We start from the raw sequence: 20,312 nt of genomic DNA on the forward strand, positions 1-20,312 counted from the left end.
AGAAAACCATACACTAAAAGACTTTTAACAAGTTTATATATTCAAGTGCTTAATTTAGGAAAATCTGGGTAGAACATTTTCTATGCAACCATTTCATCTCTTGTTCACATGGCCAAATTATAGTCCTTGACTACATAACAGCATACCACTTTATGGAGGATGATATTTCCTCCATTTGAAAAGATAGACTAGTTCTATCAAAGGACACAGTGCTGGCCTCCACATCAGCAAGGATCAGGGTTTCATATTCCATCTTCCCCATGCCACTGCTCACTTGCTGAGAAACTAAGCAAAGTGGGGTTTTATAACATACATAGGGCTGGGCACGCTGCTGTACGTTTCTAGATGTCTTATGAAAGGCAGGAGCCAGTAAGACTCAAGAGTCCTTTCAGACATTACTGTGTCCTCCACTCTGACCAAAAGGACTTCTGACTCCCTCCATCCTACCCACCTTAGGCAGTGCAGTGTCCACTCCTCAGTTTTCTTGCCCTGCAAGACATCACTTTGGCCTCTGCTCTGAGCTTTGTCCCTATGCTTCTCTGTCCTCAAGTCATTCCCTCCCTCCCTCTCTCCCTCTCTTCCTCCCTCCTCTCTCAAGTCCAGTCAGTTCTTGACAGACATGTCCTGTTCCCACTGCTTACCATTAACGATCTCCTTTTCCAGCCTGATCAGCAAATCTGTTTCTCCCACCCGGCTTGTCAATCAGCTTCTTTCTCCTTTCTGCACTCATTGTCCCAGTTCTTGGTTGACATTCCCAGTCCTGGGGCCCCAAGCCCCCACTGCTTCTTCCCCCGCCCCATTCCTTTGCTGGATTTCCTGCCATTCCCCAGACTGCTTGTCCTTATCGGGTCACCTCCTGCCCTCTGCATTTCAATCAACTTTCTCCCTCCTACTGACACCATTCACAGGTGGACAGGGAATAAATGTCCTGAGGTGTCCAGATCTCCAGCACATGCAAATTACAGGGTTTTATTCAAAGGATTCTAATAGATGCCTCCTTGGCAGAGAGACCATCATGTCTTTCACAGAGCTCCTGCTCTCAGTGCAGAGCATGTAAGTACTATCAAATGAAATCTTACATAATTTTTTTCAGATGTTAAGCCTAATTTCTTTTCCATTGCTGTGGTTCTCAAAGATGGCTACTGTTTGGGCTAAAAAGTTTCAAAAAATTCAGCCTGAGGCAGACATCCAGTGTGGAAAATTTAAGTCCAAGTATAAGAGAGTTAGAAGCAGCTGAAAACAGGGTCTTATAATGAGAAGTGTCAGACAACATCAATATTGGAAAGTGCTACCAGCTTGGCCCATAATACAGGCTTTGTTAAAGACATCACGCAGGCTAACAATTGCTATATCAAGTTATAGGCTAATGCCTTTTGCAACTGCAAAAAGTTACAAAATCCTTGATGATCTTTTTGGTTGCAGTGGTAAACCTGGCAGCAACTGGGAAAGACCCACAAAGCTGGAGAAAAAGTAAAAAACCTGGGGTTTTCTACCATGTTTGAGTTACAAGACTGGGAACCGTGTAATCTGAATTATATTCTTGGCAATGCCACAGGCTTCCTGCATGACTTGGGTGTAGCTGAGGTTAACCTCTTAGTGCCTCAGTTTCCTCATCATATTTTTTGGGACAATGCTTATTTCATTTCCTAGGCAGTGCTGGCATACTGAGCTGGCTTTCTACACTCCAGTGATGTGATACACTAATCCTCTGCAATTTTTCAACAAAGAGGAAAAATCAAACTTCCAGGGTTTGAATCTATGGCTGGCATAATGGGAAGAAAGCAAGGAGGAATTTACTGGAATGATTCAGAAGCTGAAATTATATTGGGTTCTGTCCACAGAAGCATAGAATCACTGTGTTTGAGTCCTGAAATGTCATATAAACAGTGCCTTGCAACTCCTGTAAATGGTTTCCTGACTTTGTTAAAGGAAGTGGCTGTCTACTTAAAGCTCTTGTCTGGGTTACAGTGACTAAACCTTTTTGCAGTGTGGGTTTTTAAAGGTTTGCATTTGTTTTAACTTGGAAACATTCCCATAAGTCTCAACAAATAACAAGGGTGTAGAACATGATATATGTCCTTTGATCCATGGAAGTGCAGAGATGTCTCACTAGTAGATGTAGCCCAGCTCACCTGTGCACTAATCCACTAATGCTGACAGGAGTCAGAGGACTAACTCTATTGTGTAACACTGTAAACATTAGTCATAATTGCTAGAAAAAAGTGCTAGAAAAAGAAGTCCTGGGAATTATGAGAATTTGAATCACAGTCAGCTGTAAGTATTAGAGAGCTCCTGGATAAAATTATATTTGTCTTGCACCCTTTGCAACCCTCTGAATTTCTCAGTCCCGTACAGAAATCATTAGCTAACTGTAAAAGGGAAAACAAAACTGTCTTAAGGCATCTGTTCATGTCAGGTACCAGACATATATATTCTTCAGCCCCTCCAGAGACACACAGATGTCTGTAAAACTGTCCACCATGCCATGTGTTGTTGTTTACATAAACATAATTGAACATACTAATACAGAATACAATTATTCTGATATTCAAAGCTACACTACATGTGATTAGAAAATAACAATGTGTCCTGGGAATAGTTAGCAAAACTGCCAGAATGCAGATAAAAATTGTCTTATTAAAATGCAAAAGTAAGCATTTATCTTTGCTGCTATCCCTATGGGGGCCATTACACATAATAATGAAAAGATGTCCCTTGAAATGGCATTACTTTTTAATGAGGCTTTTACCCACTGAGTCATAATCTCCATTTTACTAATTGCAAGCAGAAATGGCTTCCTAAACCCTTCCTAAATCTAAACTGCTGAGTACAAGCGGCTTCTGAAGCTGAGGCTTCCCAGTCAGTTCTCAGACTTGGGCAATTCAGCAAGTGTTGGGCTACAGCTAAGTTGAAGATGGGGGTTGACTCTACAAGCCAAGCATATGAAGACCCAGCAAAAACATCTGCACATCACAATGTCAGTTCCTGGGCAGTTCTTAGACATACTCCATAGTGCTTTACTTGTTAACAATCCTCTGGTTAAACAAAAAACAACTAGGATACCCATGGTGATTACTTAGTGATTGTAATTAGTCCCAGGGACACTCCTGTGCTTTCCTTTTACACTGGCACTTTTCTTCATTCAGAGCCTGAAGGGCCAGACACTTAACTGCTGGTACTGGGCCCCAGTTCTGACTCACTGGCCCTGTCCTATTCTCAGTAGTACTCAAAATACCACATGGTGCAAAGACTGAACGCTTCTGTTTCAGTAAAAGCCTGGCTTTTCCCTTCATCTGTCTAATTACTCATATCCTCTTGAGCTTATGACCAATAAACCATTTTTGGTTAAAGCATTTTGGCAAATATGATCCATTGTCACAGCCACCGTTTCTTCTAGTATTCAGGTCTTTGCTACACATTTGACATGGGAATTGCTTTACACAGCAACATGGAGAAACATCTATTTCTGCAAACTGTCACTCAGGGAGCTGCTTAAAATTTGACAGCACTGAGATTATTTTTATGATAAAATACTGAATCATTGCAAACACAAAGGTGAATGGTTCAGGCTGTCAGTCTGAGGTCTCATAATATGAACTGAAATATGGGGTTCAGTGGGCCAAAAGGTATCCCGCAAAACATTATTAAAGTTAGAAAATTAAGTAATTTAAAGCAAGGAAACTCCAAGATTAATTGGCCCTCCCCAGCTCCAAGCTATCCTTTATTTTCAAATTCAGTTTATCTATTCTCATCCTTATGCCCCAGGTCATTTCATCTCTTCATTTTATGCTGGTGGCTTTCTCTCAGGTAATGAATATCAAAAAAGAGTCAGGAGTAAGGGAAACTGATGGCTTTTTGTTTTAATGCCAAAAATTAAATTTGGGGAACGTTCTCAAATCCATAAAGGAGCACTCCATTGTGATGTTAAAGTGAGAAGGTGGAGTAATCATCTGTGTGCTACAGTTTTTCTGAGCTTGGTCATTTTGAGACAGATTTTCATAGTCACCTCTGTTGTTTATAAAGGTCCTACATCAAATCCTACATCAAGACACTAGAACTTCTTATAGAAAAGTTTGACAATTATTTTTAAATGAGTGAACCCATTTCTTTTTCCCAGTCTTTTTCTTGGAAATTACTGAACTGTTTGGCTAAAAGGTTCCATACAGCCTGAGTCAGATAGCATGGAAACTATCACCACTAATGATTAAAGTCTGGCAAGACTGTAAATAGCAGAGTCCAGGTCTCCAAGTGAGTCAATTTTATAATACATGGGGAGTTCAAACCATCCTATATGATAAATTGTTATAGCTTCCATTTCACAATTTGAAAACCTCTATTTGTGACAGACAGGTTGGTAATAGAGCCCTTTACTCATGAGCACAGGACACAAAGGTTCCCCAAAATCGTACAGCAGCTGCTGGTAGACCTGGGATGGCACTCAGAAGGGCTGACCTCAGATTTCCCCTGTAACCACAGACTGCCCTTAGTTTTGCTCGGCTCTCTCTGTTACATCACTTTCCCATATTTTTCTTCACTGTTGTCTCTCTCTGTCTTCTCTTCCCCTTCTCCTTTTTCCTTGGTTTCCCTTCTCACTGAATTTCACCCTTTACCCATATACTTTCCAATGATATCTGGCTGAGAGTTTAAACCAGTTTGGCTGCCTTAGATGAGAGGTATGGTTTCCAGTCCAGGAGACAACAGTGCTGGGCACGCATTCCCTGCCCACTGTCACTCTCTTCACCTCACAGTTCTTGATTTCTGGTAGGCCTCAGGATAAAAAAGGAGACAGGTTGGATTGCTTTCTTGGTGGCTGTGGGAAGAAGAGCTGGAAGCCCCGTCTAATGTCTGTAGGACTTGTTTATATGTCACATTCCACGTGGTATAGGAAAGTAACATTATATATATGACTGTAATCTCTGGTTACATTTGGCATTTGGCAGTTCCCTGATTGAATTGCATCATATTTATATTGCCTCAGACAAGTCTTAATTATTAACATTTTGATTTTTCCACCAGTTTTCCCAAGATGTTCACCATGCCCACATCAATCAGATCTGAATTATTTGAGCCTTCCACAAATGTGCTTTTTTTGGTTAGATTGCATGTGTCTAGGTTGCATGTGAGGCTTTCCAATGTGACTTCATTTCCTAGTAGGAAACAAGCACAGGGATTCAAGGTATGTCCCACTGCCCAGCTGAGGGACAGCATCTCTGGGCAGCAGCTCTTTGCAGACAAGCCTGACTGCTGAGTTGGGGCTGGCAGCAAGGACAGGGCTGGGCACTGTGAGGGGTGCAGGGACAGCTATAAAGAGCTCTGTCCCTGGAAAGGGAGAGGTCTCTGTTATTCCCTCCTCTGCCATGGTGTCTGATTTTGTGAGCACCAGGAGTACCTGTGTGCATACTGCTTGGGGACACAAGCAGCAGAACTGCTGGCACAGGTGGCCCTCCAGGGGCTTGTAAACCTCAAGAAAATTAGAAAGGGAAACAGTGAAGATACTGAGACACCCCAGTAGGTCACTGGGACTGAATTGGAGGTAATCAATCCCAAAAAACCCACATGGCAAACCTGATCAGGTGTCTTGTCACTGCAGTTCCCAGGCAGTGGAAAAGCAGAATGGACCCATCCAAACTGACTATTTGATCCAGGTCACAGAACATACACAAGCAGCTAAAGACCTCCCATACCCCTCTCTCCCTAGAAGCAACGTGGCTGCATTTGCCAGGGTCCTATGCCAGTATTAATGCTCCCTTCCAAGGGCAGCTGGCTGGCTTTTGGTGTCTGTGTATCTTTGCCACAGGCAATTCACAACTCCCAAAGAGCTGGGAGCCCACTGCATTGTGAGATTGCTTTTCTTCCCACTTCTTTGCAGATGAATTGGCAGGAGCACCTATAAACCTACAGCAAAGGCTGAAATTTTCAGTCTGAGTGGGTTCTGACTTGTAACCTTGAGGTAATGGGAAAACATAAATGGAGTTTGGCAAGCCAGGTAGAGGATTTTGACCTCCAAGTCTTTGCCTCTTTGTAGGTTTTGCCTTGGAGATGATGTGGCAACAAAGCAGGGTGGGGATCCCTTCTTGCTCTACCTGAACATGTCCTAGTGGGATAGAGATCTGTACTTCCCAGACCTTTTATCAAACCAGCAAATGTAGCCAGGATAGCAAGCCTGAACTTTCAAAAAGTCAGAAGCCAAGCTCTGAAACATCACAGGACTTGCTTAAAACCACAAGGTGTTTCTCAGATGTTTCCTCTGGGCACTGAGCTTTTATTTCATATTCAAGTGGAAACCAAGAGGAGTATATTCTTTCTAAAAGAAACCCTGAAAGTATTTCACATGAACACTGGATTCCAAAAGATTAAGAATAAAACATAAAGTCACGAAGGCTTTCAACTCTCATAAAAGTCTGGAAATAACTTATTTTAATCTCAAAACCCTCTAAGTTATAAAAGGAAGATTTTTGGTAAAGCAACTCTGACTCATTCTAACACATTTTCTCTTCATTCATATGTTCTTTTGACTCAGGCTAAAAGACTTGGATTGCAAAGCCTCATACGTGTGTGTGTGTTCTTTTTTTTTTACTTCACAGCTTTTTTTGGGAAATACCTCAATGAATACAATGGCAGCTACATCCCTCCTGGGTGGAGAGAGTGGGTTGGATTAGTGAAGAACTCTCGCTTCTATAATTACACCATTTCTCGCAATGGTAACAAAGAGAAACACGGATTTGATTATGCAAAGGTATTTTCCAGACACATAAATGTCACATGATTAATCCATACAAAAATAACTTTCAGATAATTAATTAACAAGATAATTAATTAAGTAAACAACTACAACCATGAAATTGAGATGTCATTTTCAGATCAATTTCCACATAAGAATATTAATCACTCAACAGAATAATGTTCCCAAGGCTCTTCAGTGGAGCCTGGTGATACCTCCCTCCTTCCTCTCCTCCCTCCCTCTCCCTGACAGAATGTAAAGTTTTGGTGTCAGAAGCAAAGAGTAAATAAAAGCCTTTCCCGAAAAGAATTGTGCCCCTTGCGCTACTGAACTTTAAAGTTTGCTGAGTGTTTTCAGTTATTACCCACAGAAGAGCCTTGGTTAATGTTGTTTTCCATTATGGAGTGCACACCAAAGAAAGGCTGTGTGCCTGTGGTGTCACACTCCGGATATGAGTATAAGAGTAGATAAGGGCAAGAACACGGCCGCTGGAAAAGTTCAGAGCTTGTTTGTGCTTTTGAAAAACTGTGGAAAATATGCCAAGGTGACCTGCCCACTGCCATGAAGTTTCTTGGAAAGGCTTAGGAGGGGAGATCTCAGACAGTTCAGCCTGCAGAAAGCAATCTGGAATTTCCTCAAATTGTAGCTCAAGGAAGATGATACAGATGTTGCAGCTGTGGTTTCTGACCCATGTAATGAGTTTTTATTGGAAGCTAGTGACGCCTGTTTCTGATTTTCCCATCCATAGAAATTACATTATACTGATTATATATTTATACAGAGTATAAAAAAAAAGGAAATATAGAATACTGGTTAGTTATACATTCTTTACACACCCTGTGTATGTAGCTAGAATAAACTGGGAAACAGGAGGGGAGTAGATGCTTTGGGAGAGCAGTCATACAGGCATTTCACTCAGGCCACAAACCCAGAAATTATCACAGCCCTGGTGCCTCACACTCGTTATCCATTTTGGAAATGAAAGGATCACTCACTGTCTCATCCATATGCTTGCAGGATTTGTAGCAGCCAGGGCTACTGTGCATGTTCCAAGTGTGCTGCAGGAAAGGGGAAGGGGCAGGGGACAGGGAGCGGGTGACCAAGGAGGTCACAGCTGGATGGCTTGTCCTAGCACTGACATGTGACACAGACCTTGTCCCTCAGGCTCTGCTTTTGCAGCTGTTCAGGGCCTTGAATCCACAACATAAGATTAGTCATGCCTGGAAGTGCTTGAAATTACAAACATTGTCTCAGCACTTTCTCAATGAAGCTCGAGCTAGACCTCCAGGCCAACAGTGAATACTCCAAGGTGGCAGGTGGTTTAATTTAAGTTTTCATCTATTTTTCTTAGTTCCATTTCCTCCCTTTTCCTTGTAGGCTTCCATTTGCCACCTTAGCTGTGGGTTAAGCCAGTTTATTAGCGAGTCACAACCTTAATCTCAGCAGCTGCACTACTTAAAGTTGCACAATTAAATGAACAGAGCCCTCAGGAATTCAACTGCTCTCTGCATTCTCATTTGCAATTTCTTTGATTAAGATTTTTTGCAATCTGTTGCCTGTTGTAGCTGTCTTACACTTTGTACATATGCAAAAGTATAGTCTGAACAAGGAGTGTGCGACAAAGGTTTATGTAAACATAAAACCAGATTAAGATTCAATGTTATTTGGGAGCTATTACCTTGTGAGGTGTTTCATCAATGAAATTTAAGAAACATATCTTTGTCAGTACAGTCTGACATTTTAAATGTTACTTAGCATTATATTACCAAATCTGATTATCAAATTTACTTAATACTTGCTGTTGTATCTGATTTGCAAAATACTGTCTCATTTTATGTGGCATTGCCTGCTTAAGAAAATAATTACTGCTCAGTCTCCCCTATGCTCCCTCAAATCATACATCTCTTTGATGGTATGCTTTTACTTCCTGACCTGAGCTTTAATGAGGACTTGAAAAATAACATAATAACATGATAGTGTGTGATCTAATTAATCATGCACTTTGTAACTTTTGCTTTGTGTTAATCATATGTTCCAGGACTACTTCACAGACCTAATCACTAATGAGAGCATTAATTACTTCAGAATGTCTAAGAGGATATATCCCCATAGGCCCATAATGATGGTCATCAGCCACGCTGCACCCCATGGCCCCGAGGATTCTGCACCGCAATTCTCAGAGCTCTACCCCAACGCTTCACAGCACATGTAAGTGAAACTCACACACTGCCGGACCCGCTCCTTGTATCTGCTTCTGCGCAGGATTTGTTTATGGAGACGTTGCAGGAGCAGGGAATTCAAATATAAGACACTCATGTAAGCAGAGAATGTTTGCTTGTTTCTTTTGCTGTGCTTGTTCCTTTTGCGGGGGAGAGTGACAGCTCTGACCATTATTAAAGCAGAGAGAAGCTCTTTTCCTCCTGGGAAGTTGTGAGAGATTAAAAGGTCAGTATTTGGCTTTGTAAGGGCAGCTTCTTACAATACCCTTAAAATATGTAGACACAGGTCAGGATCTGTTGGAAAGATATTACTTCCTTCGTTTCCCTCTAAGATATGCGCTTCCTGGGCTCTAACTAACTGAACGCATTGAGAGTAAAAACACCCTTTTGAAGCTTTTGAGAGCATCAGATTTGTTTATAGACTAGATGCTGGCAGATTCCCAAAATAGCCTATTGGTCTGCACTTTTAAATAACATGCCTAATCTTTTCTGGTGATTAAGCTATAACAAAAAACCCCAACTCTTCATTTTGTTTCTAGAAGAAAAAGCCATTTCAGGTAAAAATCTGTGGAGAGTCTACATCTGTGGATTCCTCATCTTGCTTCCTACCTTGAAAATTCTGGGTCCTTTTCATTATAGTGAGAGGCTATGGAAGATTTCCATTGCACTTGTGACTCCCATGGGTTTGTAGACCAGTCTTTCCATTTGTTCTGAAACAATGTATTTGCACATCTTTAGAAAACAATAGAACAAAAACAACTAAAAAAAAGTAAAACCAAAATCTTAATAAAGTATTTCATCTGGATTGTACATTTATCTGTCCTCTCAAAATGAGGATAAATCAATTTCATTAGACAATGGAAAAGCTACTTGGTCTAAAAATTTTGGACACTCTGCAGTAGTACACACACCAGTATGGTTTTTCAACTTACATCAAATACTTTAAAATTTCTAGGAGTAGTAGTTACTGCATAAACTGCCTGCATAAACTGATCACTGGTTGGAGCCAGAAAGAGATTTGCTGTTCATGGCACATGATTACATTTTTGTTGTTTCGCATCTTTTATCCTCTTACGGGCTGCTACTTTCTAGATATGCCAGTTTCCCTGACCGTATAATCTTATATTCTCCATGATCTGACATTCCTAAGACCAAACTTTGCAAGTAACGCAAACCAGTCAGCAATATTTTGTAGTTACTAAAATATTCAGAGTAGTTTCTACCCATATAGGGAACTAATGAAGTTGAGATTTTAGTTGGTAAATAAGGTAGACACAAATACATTAAACCTGTCATATTGGGTTGTATGCAAAAACATTCTCAGGCCTGAATTATGTGCTCCAGCAGAAAGTAGCAGGGAACAATGGTAGAGTGAGGGGGAAGTAAAACCACATATTTTTTTGCCTGTTCTTCTAGCTTCTGAAAATCACGAGTTTAGGTGAACATCCATGTCAGGGTGTCCCATTCTCTTTGCATTGGTTTAATCTCTTTTTGAATTCTGGTAGCAGCCCCACCATCCTGCAGCAGCAAGTTCTACAGTGTCACTTTGTGCACTGGGGACAAAGGGCTACTTTTTCTTTCCTTCTAAACCTGCAGCTTGGTTATGCCACCTGTGTCCCCTGCTTCCCATTCTGTGAAGAATAATGAATAGTCACTATATCAAATTGAAAGGATTTCTCCCATGTCTCCTTTCAATTGCTGCTTTTCATTACCAGAGAGTTATATCTATTTGTTCTCACTCCATTCAACAGATTGTCTCCCATTTAGTGGCAGAGACTGCCTGGCCTCAGGCAAGCCATCCTGCCTGCTGGGGGACTATCCATCATGCAGAAGGGCAGGATCCAAACTGCTTCCTCTTAGCTGTGGGGACGGTGTCTGGGAGAAAAGCACTGAATCATTGTATCTCACCCTAGCTCTCCCCAGGCCAAAGAAACTCATTTGAGGCTCCTTGCTCCCCTCTGACAAGTGCTTGTAGGAACTTGCTTTGGTTTTTCATGCTCTTGACACTTTCTGCTGCTTGATGTTTTCAGCCTGCTTGTTTTCTAGCTTGTCCTGGTACGGCAAAAGGCTTTAGTTAGTCTCCAAATTTTTAGCTGTGTCTCTACCTTATATACAGGTTACATGTTACCTGCAAAAGTTAAGCAAAATCCTAGCTACAATTAATTTTTATTTGTGTGGACTCCTGGGGTCTAAATACCTTGCTCTGCTAGGCTACTTGTGAGAGCACTCAGCTGTGCTTCTTCTTTTCTTCTGGTGTTGTTGATTTCTTGGCAAGCTTCTTGTAAAGAGTTTTTTCTCCAATGACCTTAAGAGATCCTTGCTGGCTTGTTTTGTGTTTCTTATTGCACTGACTGACTGCATGTGTTAAAGTTCAGTCTGCAGGCTGAGAAATGAGACAAATTGAAGATAAACTGCTAATTTGGGTTTGGGTGACTGAAGATTCCAACTGATTTCTCTATCAAAAATATGAGCAACGTGCTCTGAAAGATATGAGAAGTTCAGTTCTCATAGAAATATTCTGCGTTCCCTATGAAAACAGAACAAGAACAATAAAATCCCTCCTGCCAAGGTTTGTGTAATTTGAACATTTAACCCTTAGGTTTTCTTCCTTGGTGGTCAAGCACCATTTGAATCTCTTTCGTTCTGACCTTGGGTGACAGCCATCTGACCTTGGATTTTGTTTTTAAAAATGTAGTTGCTGTATCATGTTACTGTAACGCCTACCTCCAACAAAGAAGGGAAGCCAGGTCAAAAGCTGCTTGCTGGCTTAACAAACTGAGATGGAAGGTTATACCTACAAACTAAGGATTAAGATAGCCTGTCAACCACATGTAAGAAGTTTTGCTTAAGAGAACAGTAGCTGAAGCAGACCCTTAAATTACATGATGTCTCTTTGCTGGTAAAGTGCCTGCTAAAGATTTAAATGCTGCCTCTATAAATTAAAACAAAACCAAACAACATAAAAAAACAGACCAAAAGTTTGTTTAGAAGAAGTTTTCCACTGGAACATATAAAAAAGGGAGTGGCTATGGCAGGAAATACTCCAGTTCAGGGAGAGCTCTGCCCTCAAGTGTGGGCGTCTATTGGTCCCATTTCCTTGCTTATCACCATGGCAAAAATAAAATTAAATTAATGCAGCAGCAAAGACCCTAAGATTCATGCAAAATACATCAAAGACAAAAAGAAAATTGAGAATTACATGCCATCATTATGTTACAGTCCTGTCCTCTTCAATACAAACAGGCTCTGCAGTGGAATGGAAAGTCTTACAAAGACAACAACAGTAATGATGTGTACACTGTTTACTTATGAAGTGATTCCTGTTAATTCTTATTAACTCCAGATTAAAATGAAACACAAACTATATCATATGGGAAGCAGCAGACTCTTTATCGTTTTTAAGCATCCATTCTCCCCTCCCACTCTCCCGCTTCTTCTCTCCATAATGTATGTCCTATTTCTGACATCTAAAAATATTTCTGAAGGTTTATCCTGGCTGCTATCACCATAATGAGTGAAATATTTTCGAAAAATAAATCATACTAATGCATGTACTCTAACTATCCCCAGACATAATTTCTGAGAAAGAAAATGGAACTAGAGAAGATGTACTAGATGAAAGCAATACATAGATTTTTGCTGTGGTAATGAACATCATCTGTTAGGGAGCAGGGTTGTTAGACCTTCGGAAATGTTGTTAAATATGAAAATATGTTACAGGACAATCTTGTTTCACCAGACATATGAGCAGGTAAGCTTTGACTAAAAGGATACTCTGATGAAAGCCTGAATTATCTGTTATGCTCAGGGCCTCTGACTCTTTTAACTTCCCTTTACCTTCCAGTGTGAACCAGTCTTAGGGGAACTGTGAATCCTTATAAACAGACCTAGGCTGTTTATAAGCTGTGAAGTAAACAAACACTAGAAGCAAAAATCTACAGGAGGCAGGTTTACAGAAGAATGTAAAAAATGGAAATCTGAACCACTGCTGGCTGGGCTGAGTTAAAATACTTGGGCTGGCAGGAGGACTCACAGCCAGATTTTATGACTACCTGGAGGCAATCCTATTGCCAAGCTAGAAACATTAGGAGGAGCAGATAGAAATGGAATCTGATCTATCTTGGAATAGATCAGAAAACTTCACAAGCTAAGAAAAGGTAGGTGATATGAAAGGCAGAAGTTTATATTTCCATTTAAAGATCATATGAAAGGTGCTGATATGCCAGGTGTGTAGGTCTGAAGTAGTGTAGCATGAAAAGAAATGTTGTAGCTCTGCATCCCCAGAGCAGTCTTCAGTGTGAGTTTGGGGTGTGAGCTGGCTCCATCTGGAATCACTGAGGCCAAGTCTCAAACATGTGCCAGTAGCAATAGCACTTCTTGTAATGTGGGCACAGGGCCATTAGAGTGGGATCATGCATTTGCATCAGTAATAAACCTTGACATGGCAGTATGCAGTGTCACTGCTGGCCCAAGGCTTGCTTGGACTCCTGACTTAGAGAGAAGTGATCACAATCATCACACCCATCATTGTGAGTATGATTTTAAAGGCAAGACAAGAAGAAATGGTGTGAATAGAAATGTAAGTAATATTCTAGTTGCACAATTAACTTCTGCAGGAACAACAAATAATGGTTCCTAAGTGGAAAAGGTGTTAACAGGCAACAACTGTCTCTCTTCTTTATTCTAAAATATAGCAGTTGTGTTCACTTCAGGAGTGAAACTTTCATACCCCACATACCCAGATCTATAAATATCACTGGGTTTTAAAGAGTCCCCTTTTAAAAGGCAGAAAAAGCAGACCCAGAGTGGTGAAATTCAACTTCACATTAATAATAACCATGGCCACTGGCTGTGGTTTTGTTTTTTGGGTTTTTTACTCTGAATTTTGCCCAGAACCTAGGCTTCCTGCTTTCCAAGAACAGTATCTAAACCTGGAAGTCTATTTTCCCTGGAAACAAAGAATTTGCTTCCTTTGTTTATTTTCACTTGAAGAAACATGACCACTTATGCTGTGTTTGCTAATCATATTTCAAAGAATAATAGAGGTGCTAATTCTGTACAGAAACTGTTCATTTTTCTCAATCAGTTTTACCAAAGGTATTATTTTAAAATATTGTTGACTTTTATTTTTATGAAATGAAAATATTCTTGGGGTATCTAAGAATAGTGTATTATTTTCACTAACTGGAGAACTCACAATCCAAATAGAGAATTAGCCAACACTTTTGGGACAAAACCCCCTGCGAACTTTATAGAATTATTCAAACCCAACATCTTTAGTCAGTATTTTTGTGAACATAATTTATTTTGTTCAGTAGAAACAGGAGGAAATTACAAGGTTGTAATTACAGGCAAACACAGATTTTTACTATGAGCAATTGAACAAATGTTTGGAAACATACTTGTTTCTCTCCATATTATCCCATCTCTCTATCCCATTATCCCAATATATATGTTAGAGACATATATATTTAGATTAATTTTTTAGAAAACAAATGTTAATTTAAAGTTGTATGAAATTCTTGAAGCTCTTAAAACATTCTGTACTCTCCCAATGCTTTCTTAACTGTAAAATATATTTTTGTAATAATGATTTGCAAAACATCTGTATTCCATTTATTTCATTGAATATGACAATTCAGTTACTAGTAGAAGCTAATGTAATTTGTTTCTGAATTGTTTTTTTGGGGTCCCCATTTTAATAGATCATCAAATACAAGCATCCATTTTTTGGGTTGTTAGGTATTTTTATTTTTTCTTGCCTAACTTAAAATTGTTGTGATACCTTAAGAGCCAAATAAGATGCATTCTTAATTTAGAATTTCAAATTTAAATATATGAATATAGTAAATATGTTGTCAGAAAGAGTAACTGAGGCCTTTTGATTACAGCAGTGACTGCTAATACTACTCCTTTTCTCTCTACCTAAGTATCTACTTGAACTGATGTTTATGGACAAATAAACTATAGATTTTGTGGATAAACTTTTTTTAAAAATGCACTAATGCTTACAAATCTTTATTCCTTCCATGGTCTATAAATCTCTTGATTATCACTTTAAATTTCTCTCTTAACTCATTCACATAGGTGACTGACCACAAAATCTCAGGGTGAAATGTTCTCATTATGAGTATGTCTTTATAGGAAAGTGTCTGTGCTCAGCATTTGTTATTGCTACATAACTGTTGGATTTTTTTTGTTAGTTTAACTGAGGGTGTCAATTTAAAATTTTATTCATCTAAGACCTTCCTGTGCCAGAATAGACCTGTTAGGGAGTACCAAGTGGTCTCCGTGTATTAAATTCTTCACAGTATGTGTTGGACAAATAAAAAAGTGAGCAATGGAGCAATCTAGATTTGCCCTAGGTAGTACATTCTACAAGAATGACAAGTACTACTGTAGCAACTTGCCAGACTTAGAGGCCATGGACAGCCTGAAAATAATGGGCTACCTGGCACTGTCTGCTAATCATTGGTCAGCTAATGTACTCAACATAAAATGGACTCCACAACTGAGAGGAGGCCATGGAAGATACGGCACACATCTTCAACTTCAAACTTCCAGTGACTAGAGAAATCTAGGAAATGTAGATGTCAGTGATACTTTATAGCAGCACTTGTAAATACAGAGCAAAATTGTTCCCAAAATTGGAAGAATAGAAACAGAGACACACCATACCATAATGACCTTCAAGGACTTATAAGAGCTGAACATTTAAGTGGTATCTCCAGCTGCTTCAAGAAAAAACGTTATGATAAAAAATTATCGCTGACCAGGAAGAAATCTGTCTACATGGAAAAATTTTCAAAAGTCAGAAATATTCTCCCTAAGATTTATGTCTGCAGTGTTTGGTTGGTTGGTTACATTTATACCAAAAAAAAAGAAAAGGCAGATAGATTTGAGGGCAATGTCAGAACTTGGGCCTGGCAGCCAGTGCCATTCTGGTGGATTTCTGAAAGGCCCAGCAAACAGGGGTGCACAGGGAACATGTACAAGCTGTGGGGTTTTGGAATTCCTTTCTGTCTCTTCCTTAGTACTCTTTCTCCAACATTATGGACCCCTGTTTCACATTTATCCATCAGCCAGTGACACTGGATATTTCACAGAAGGTTCCTGTTCTTTGAATTGCCTGGGAGGAAAATTCTGCTCTCTCTCTGCCTGCTGCATTTCTCACCCAGAAAATTCAAAATGCATTTGGAAAGTGTCTGCAAAAGGTTTTAACTGTCCTGCTAAATCGTTGAGTGCTGCTTTTAAAAACTATCCATTATGTGGAGGAGGCTGCTCACAATAGCCTGGGAACATAAGAGCTGAGCCTGCTTCAGCAGCTGGCTCTCCTTCCTGGCACAGCAGCAGGCTGTCACCGCGCTGCCGGCGGAGCCAGCTCACAGCCACCTCATCCCTCTGTGCTGGGGCACACAGGACCCCTCTGAAAAAAACTCCAGTGTTTTACTAGGAAATGCTGATTAATCAAAATGAACTCTTTCATGGGAAAACATCTTGTCTGACAAACTTCCAAGGAAACAGAGAAAAAATTGCACTGAAAGTATCCTTCTTTTCTGTCTGATAACTGATAAATGGTAGGTGACAGAATTCCTAAGACTTGCTTCTTCAAGGGCCTCCCTCTGCTAGGACTGCTGGCTAGCCAGCAACACAGAGGCCCATGCTCCTGACATAAATCTTATTGATATTATGACAGTATTAATTTTAAAAATCAGACTTCAACCATGGGAAATTACAAAAACTTTGACTTTTCAACATGAAATAAAAGATTTTTCAACAGAAAAGGAATTCTAGTTTATGCTTGTCTTTGCTCAGTAGGGAGTTAACCTTTTCATACTTTGTAATCTCTATCAAAGTCCTGTGATACTGTTGTATCACTTCTCTTTTCCCTTGAGACTAATAATTAAGTAGGTTAGTCAAAACTTGCTGTGTGTGTTAAACACATACTTCTCAAATTCTACCTAACTTCTCAAATAATGCTCTCCAGTTAGAATGTGGATTCCATAAATTTATTGAAGTTGCCTATCAGTTTACTATGTTATCCTTTCAGCTGATTTTCTGTCCTCAGAGTATGCAGTTAAAGGTTATACATATCTGATATAAAAATCAGCTGCTTCCACCATTCTGGGATTACATACAACCATGTAAAGAAAAATGAAATCTAAGTGAAGGACTGGTCAAAGGTATCACTCTAAGTTATATAGTATTCTGATATTGTTCATTTTAAGAAAAGACAACTACACATAGACATTTCAGCAGGAAAAATGTACCTTTTGTTAAAGTACATGTTATAATTTTCAGTACCTAAACAGTAAATTGATATTGAATTGCATTTTTCTTGTAAACCAAAAAGATAATAAAAATAATCAAATTAATCTAATCACCCAACAGTATTTTTTTTCCCTTTCTCTTTATGTTTAATTTTCAAATGCAATGCTGCTGTTCATGTATCGTGTACTGCAATGTAGTAGAAACAGGGGAAAAAAACCAAAGAACTTAATGAAAATGACGAAGCCTAGATTCCTTCTTTCTAGAGAAGGGAACTGCTTATACGTAGGTAAAACCATTATGGGAAATGGATATTGCTTGGTTTCACTTCACCTTGTAGTTGTCATGTATGCTAGGCATAAAAATAAGAATGATTGAGAGCTTTTGTAACATGTTTCTCTGTAGAGAAAATTTACTTGACACATTTTTTGCCACACATTTTCTTCCAAGGTGATATCTCTGAGAAAATATTCTTATTTCTTATAGGATGTCTTTCAGAAAATACACTGGCTGTAGATGGAACACCACTCTTAAATATTTCTTCCGGTGTTTGTGCAAACTCCTAAAGCATCATTCTTCGCTTTAGATAGGACTCTGTGTCATACTTCTTCTTAGTACTAGTATCAATAGCAGTGTTAGCTCAGTTTTGTTGTCATGGTTCATTTTATGCTTGTAATGCACTGCCCTTTGCACTCACATTGAAAATGACACCTCAACAGTATTGAGTGTAGAACAAACTGTAACACAGTGGTGTTCTTTATACTGACTACTAAATTTCTTTATCCCACTGGAAAATACCTTTCATTGACTTTTATTTAAAGGTAATTTCTCTACGGGAAGTACCAGGTAAATATACCTTAACATTAAGTAAGCAGTCCTTTTTCTGACTTCCTTAATTTTTTCTTGTCTATATGGGATGCACCATTCAGATAAGCCTTTTTAATGATTGCAGGTTTGTTTGAGAAATAGATTTTGGCAAATCCCAAATATTAAAGTGGAATTTGTAGTGGTCTTTGAGTCTGAAAGAAAGCTTGGAAAGCAAGTAGTTAAAGTATTTTGAGGAGGTGATACATGACCCAGTGAATCTTGGAAGCCAGTGAAGTGATGTTTGTTGATATTTGTCAGATACCACATGGAATTTTTGATTTAACTGTTTGTTGTCTATTTCTGTGTTGGAGGAGTTCCCACCTGCCTCTGATGCCTGTCATGCTACACAACTTTTCAGATCCATTTTTTTTTTCCTGCAGCACTCCCAGCTATAACTATGCACCAAACATGGATAAGCACTGGATTATGCAGTACACGGGGCCCATGCTGCCAATCCACATGGAGTTCACCAACGTCTTGCAGCGCAAAAGACTTCAGACCCTGATGTCAGTTGATGACTCTATGGAAAGAGTGAGTGCAAGAAACTGCTGTGAATACAATCTTATAAGCTGGTAACAAAATTAAATTAATTAATTCTTTTTTTACCTTCACTAACCACATTCTGGGGTAAGCCATTATACTATGAGGAATTAATCCACTTTTTCCTGGTGGAATTGAATTCTGATTCTCTGCAACACGAGGCCAGGCTCCTGGCTTTCCTCTTTCAATTGCTGGGTCAAAAAAATAGTGGGCTTTTTTAAAGGGAAAAGTCACTGGGCCTAGTATAAATCCTGGTATTAACAGAAGATGCATCACCTGTGTGTACACACGGATAGACACAGGTGCACACACGACAACTTCTATTCATTTCACACACTCCATTCACAGTTTGTCCTTCCATTGAAATCTGGGAACTGGCAAATCACAGCAACTCAGGTGTCAGTCTACAAGTGTTTGCAGAAGTTGGGCAATGCAGTGTACTGCTAATTATAGGTAACATGATACATGAGCTATTAGGTTTACTATGTATGACTTTTTGTTCCAAAATCAAGCACCATGACCAAAGATCTTCCCCTAGAGAGATTTCTTTAAACTTTAATAAAAATTTACAGCTTTTTCCCAAGCCCACAACTGTAAGGAATGAGAAAGATGTAGACTAGCACAGTAAATCAAATCTTAGTACCTTTTCCCCTAAAGCTGTAGCAGACATTTTTCACAAGCTGTGTTTGAGTACACAATGAATTTTGGACATACTAGGGCAACTACCCCATCTTTACCATATTCATTCTAATTTTCTGGAATTGTTTAATTGTCCCCCCTGTCAAATGTGAAATTGAACTAGTATGTTGGTTTTTTTCACAGCACAGTAAAGGCTAGATGTACAAATGCCAGTCTCCAGAATCTGTGTCATCAATGTCATTGATGCCCTGTTTGGTCCTGTGTATTTAAGGGTTATAAATGATGGTTATACACAACTCTGCACAAAACACGTTTTGCTGCACTTAACTCGGAGTTCTTTCTGTGCTGGGTTACAGTTACACCAAATGCTTGCAGAGATGGGAGAACTGGAGAATACCTACATTATTTACACTGCTGACCATGGATACCATATTGGGCAGTTCGGACTGGTGAAGGGGAAGTCAATGCCGTATGACTTTGATATTCGAGTTCCTTTCTTTATTCGTGGTCCAAGTGTGGAGCCGGGATCAGTGTACGTTCCCTTATGTCTCTAGCACAGCTGTTGAGCCTAATGTAAAACATTTCTGAGAGCATGTAATTATCACTCTGTCTAGTTTCATTTCATAAGGGATGTCCTATTATTGCAGAGCAATGAGTCTCATAAACAGGCAATTTTTTCATTTTGCATATTATGAATAAGTTATAATGCAGATGAGAAAACTGCGTAATGCATAGTCCTATAGGGTTAGACTTGGGTTTTGGTTTTAAAAACAATGTGCTCATCTTTACTGCTCATTCTGTCTTTTAGCATCATGCCCTCATTGTCAGTGAGATAAGAGCAGTGTTGCTGCTGCACCTCCTTGTTTCATTGTGCTTAACTTTTTCTTTGTGATGTCAGTCTGCAGTACTGGCCTATCGTTCTGAATTGTAGACTTCAAAGGGGGTTTTCTAAACTTAGCACTTCTGTAGAGCTTTACATCTTCAAAGGCCTGATAAGCATTAATTATCATTCTATTTCCAAGAGAATGTGAAGACTTACACATTGAACACATGGCAAC

At 39.4% G+C, this 20,312-nt stretch overlaps 1 protein-coding gene across 19 annotated transcripts in view; it reads left to right on the forward strand.

The window, feature by feature from the left end:
• Nucleotides 1-20,312, forward strand: part of SULF1 (sulfatase 1) — a 182,014-nt gene that overhangs the window by 130,549 nt on the left and 31,153 nt on the right. For all 19 annotated transcript variants that reach the window (XM_085573861.1, XM_085573870.1, XM_085573858.1 and 16 more), the window contains 4 exons: nucleotides 6,585-6,736; nucleotides 8,760-8,929; nucleotides 18,456-18,606; nucleotides 19,611-19,786. In XM_085573861.1, the coding sequence (XP_085429987.1) occupies nucleotides 6,585-6,736; nucleotides 8,760-8,929; nucleotides 18,456-18,606; nucleotides 19,611-19,786 (649 nt within the window). The remainder of the gene's footprint in view (nucleotides 1-6,584; nucleotides 6,737-8,759; nucleotides 8,930-18,455; nucleotides 18,607-19,610; nucleotides 19,787-20,312) is intronic.

Source organism: Lonchura striata, chromosome 2 (genome assembly GCF_050655825.1).
Source record: "Lonchura striata isolate lonStrDom1 chromosome 2, ASM5065582v1, whole genome shotgun sequence".
Classification (NCBI taxonomy): domain Eukaryota; kingdom Metazoa; phylum Chordata; class Aves; order Passeriformes; family Estrildidae; genus Lonchura; species Lonchura striata.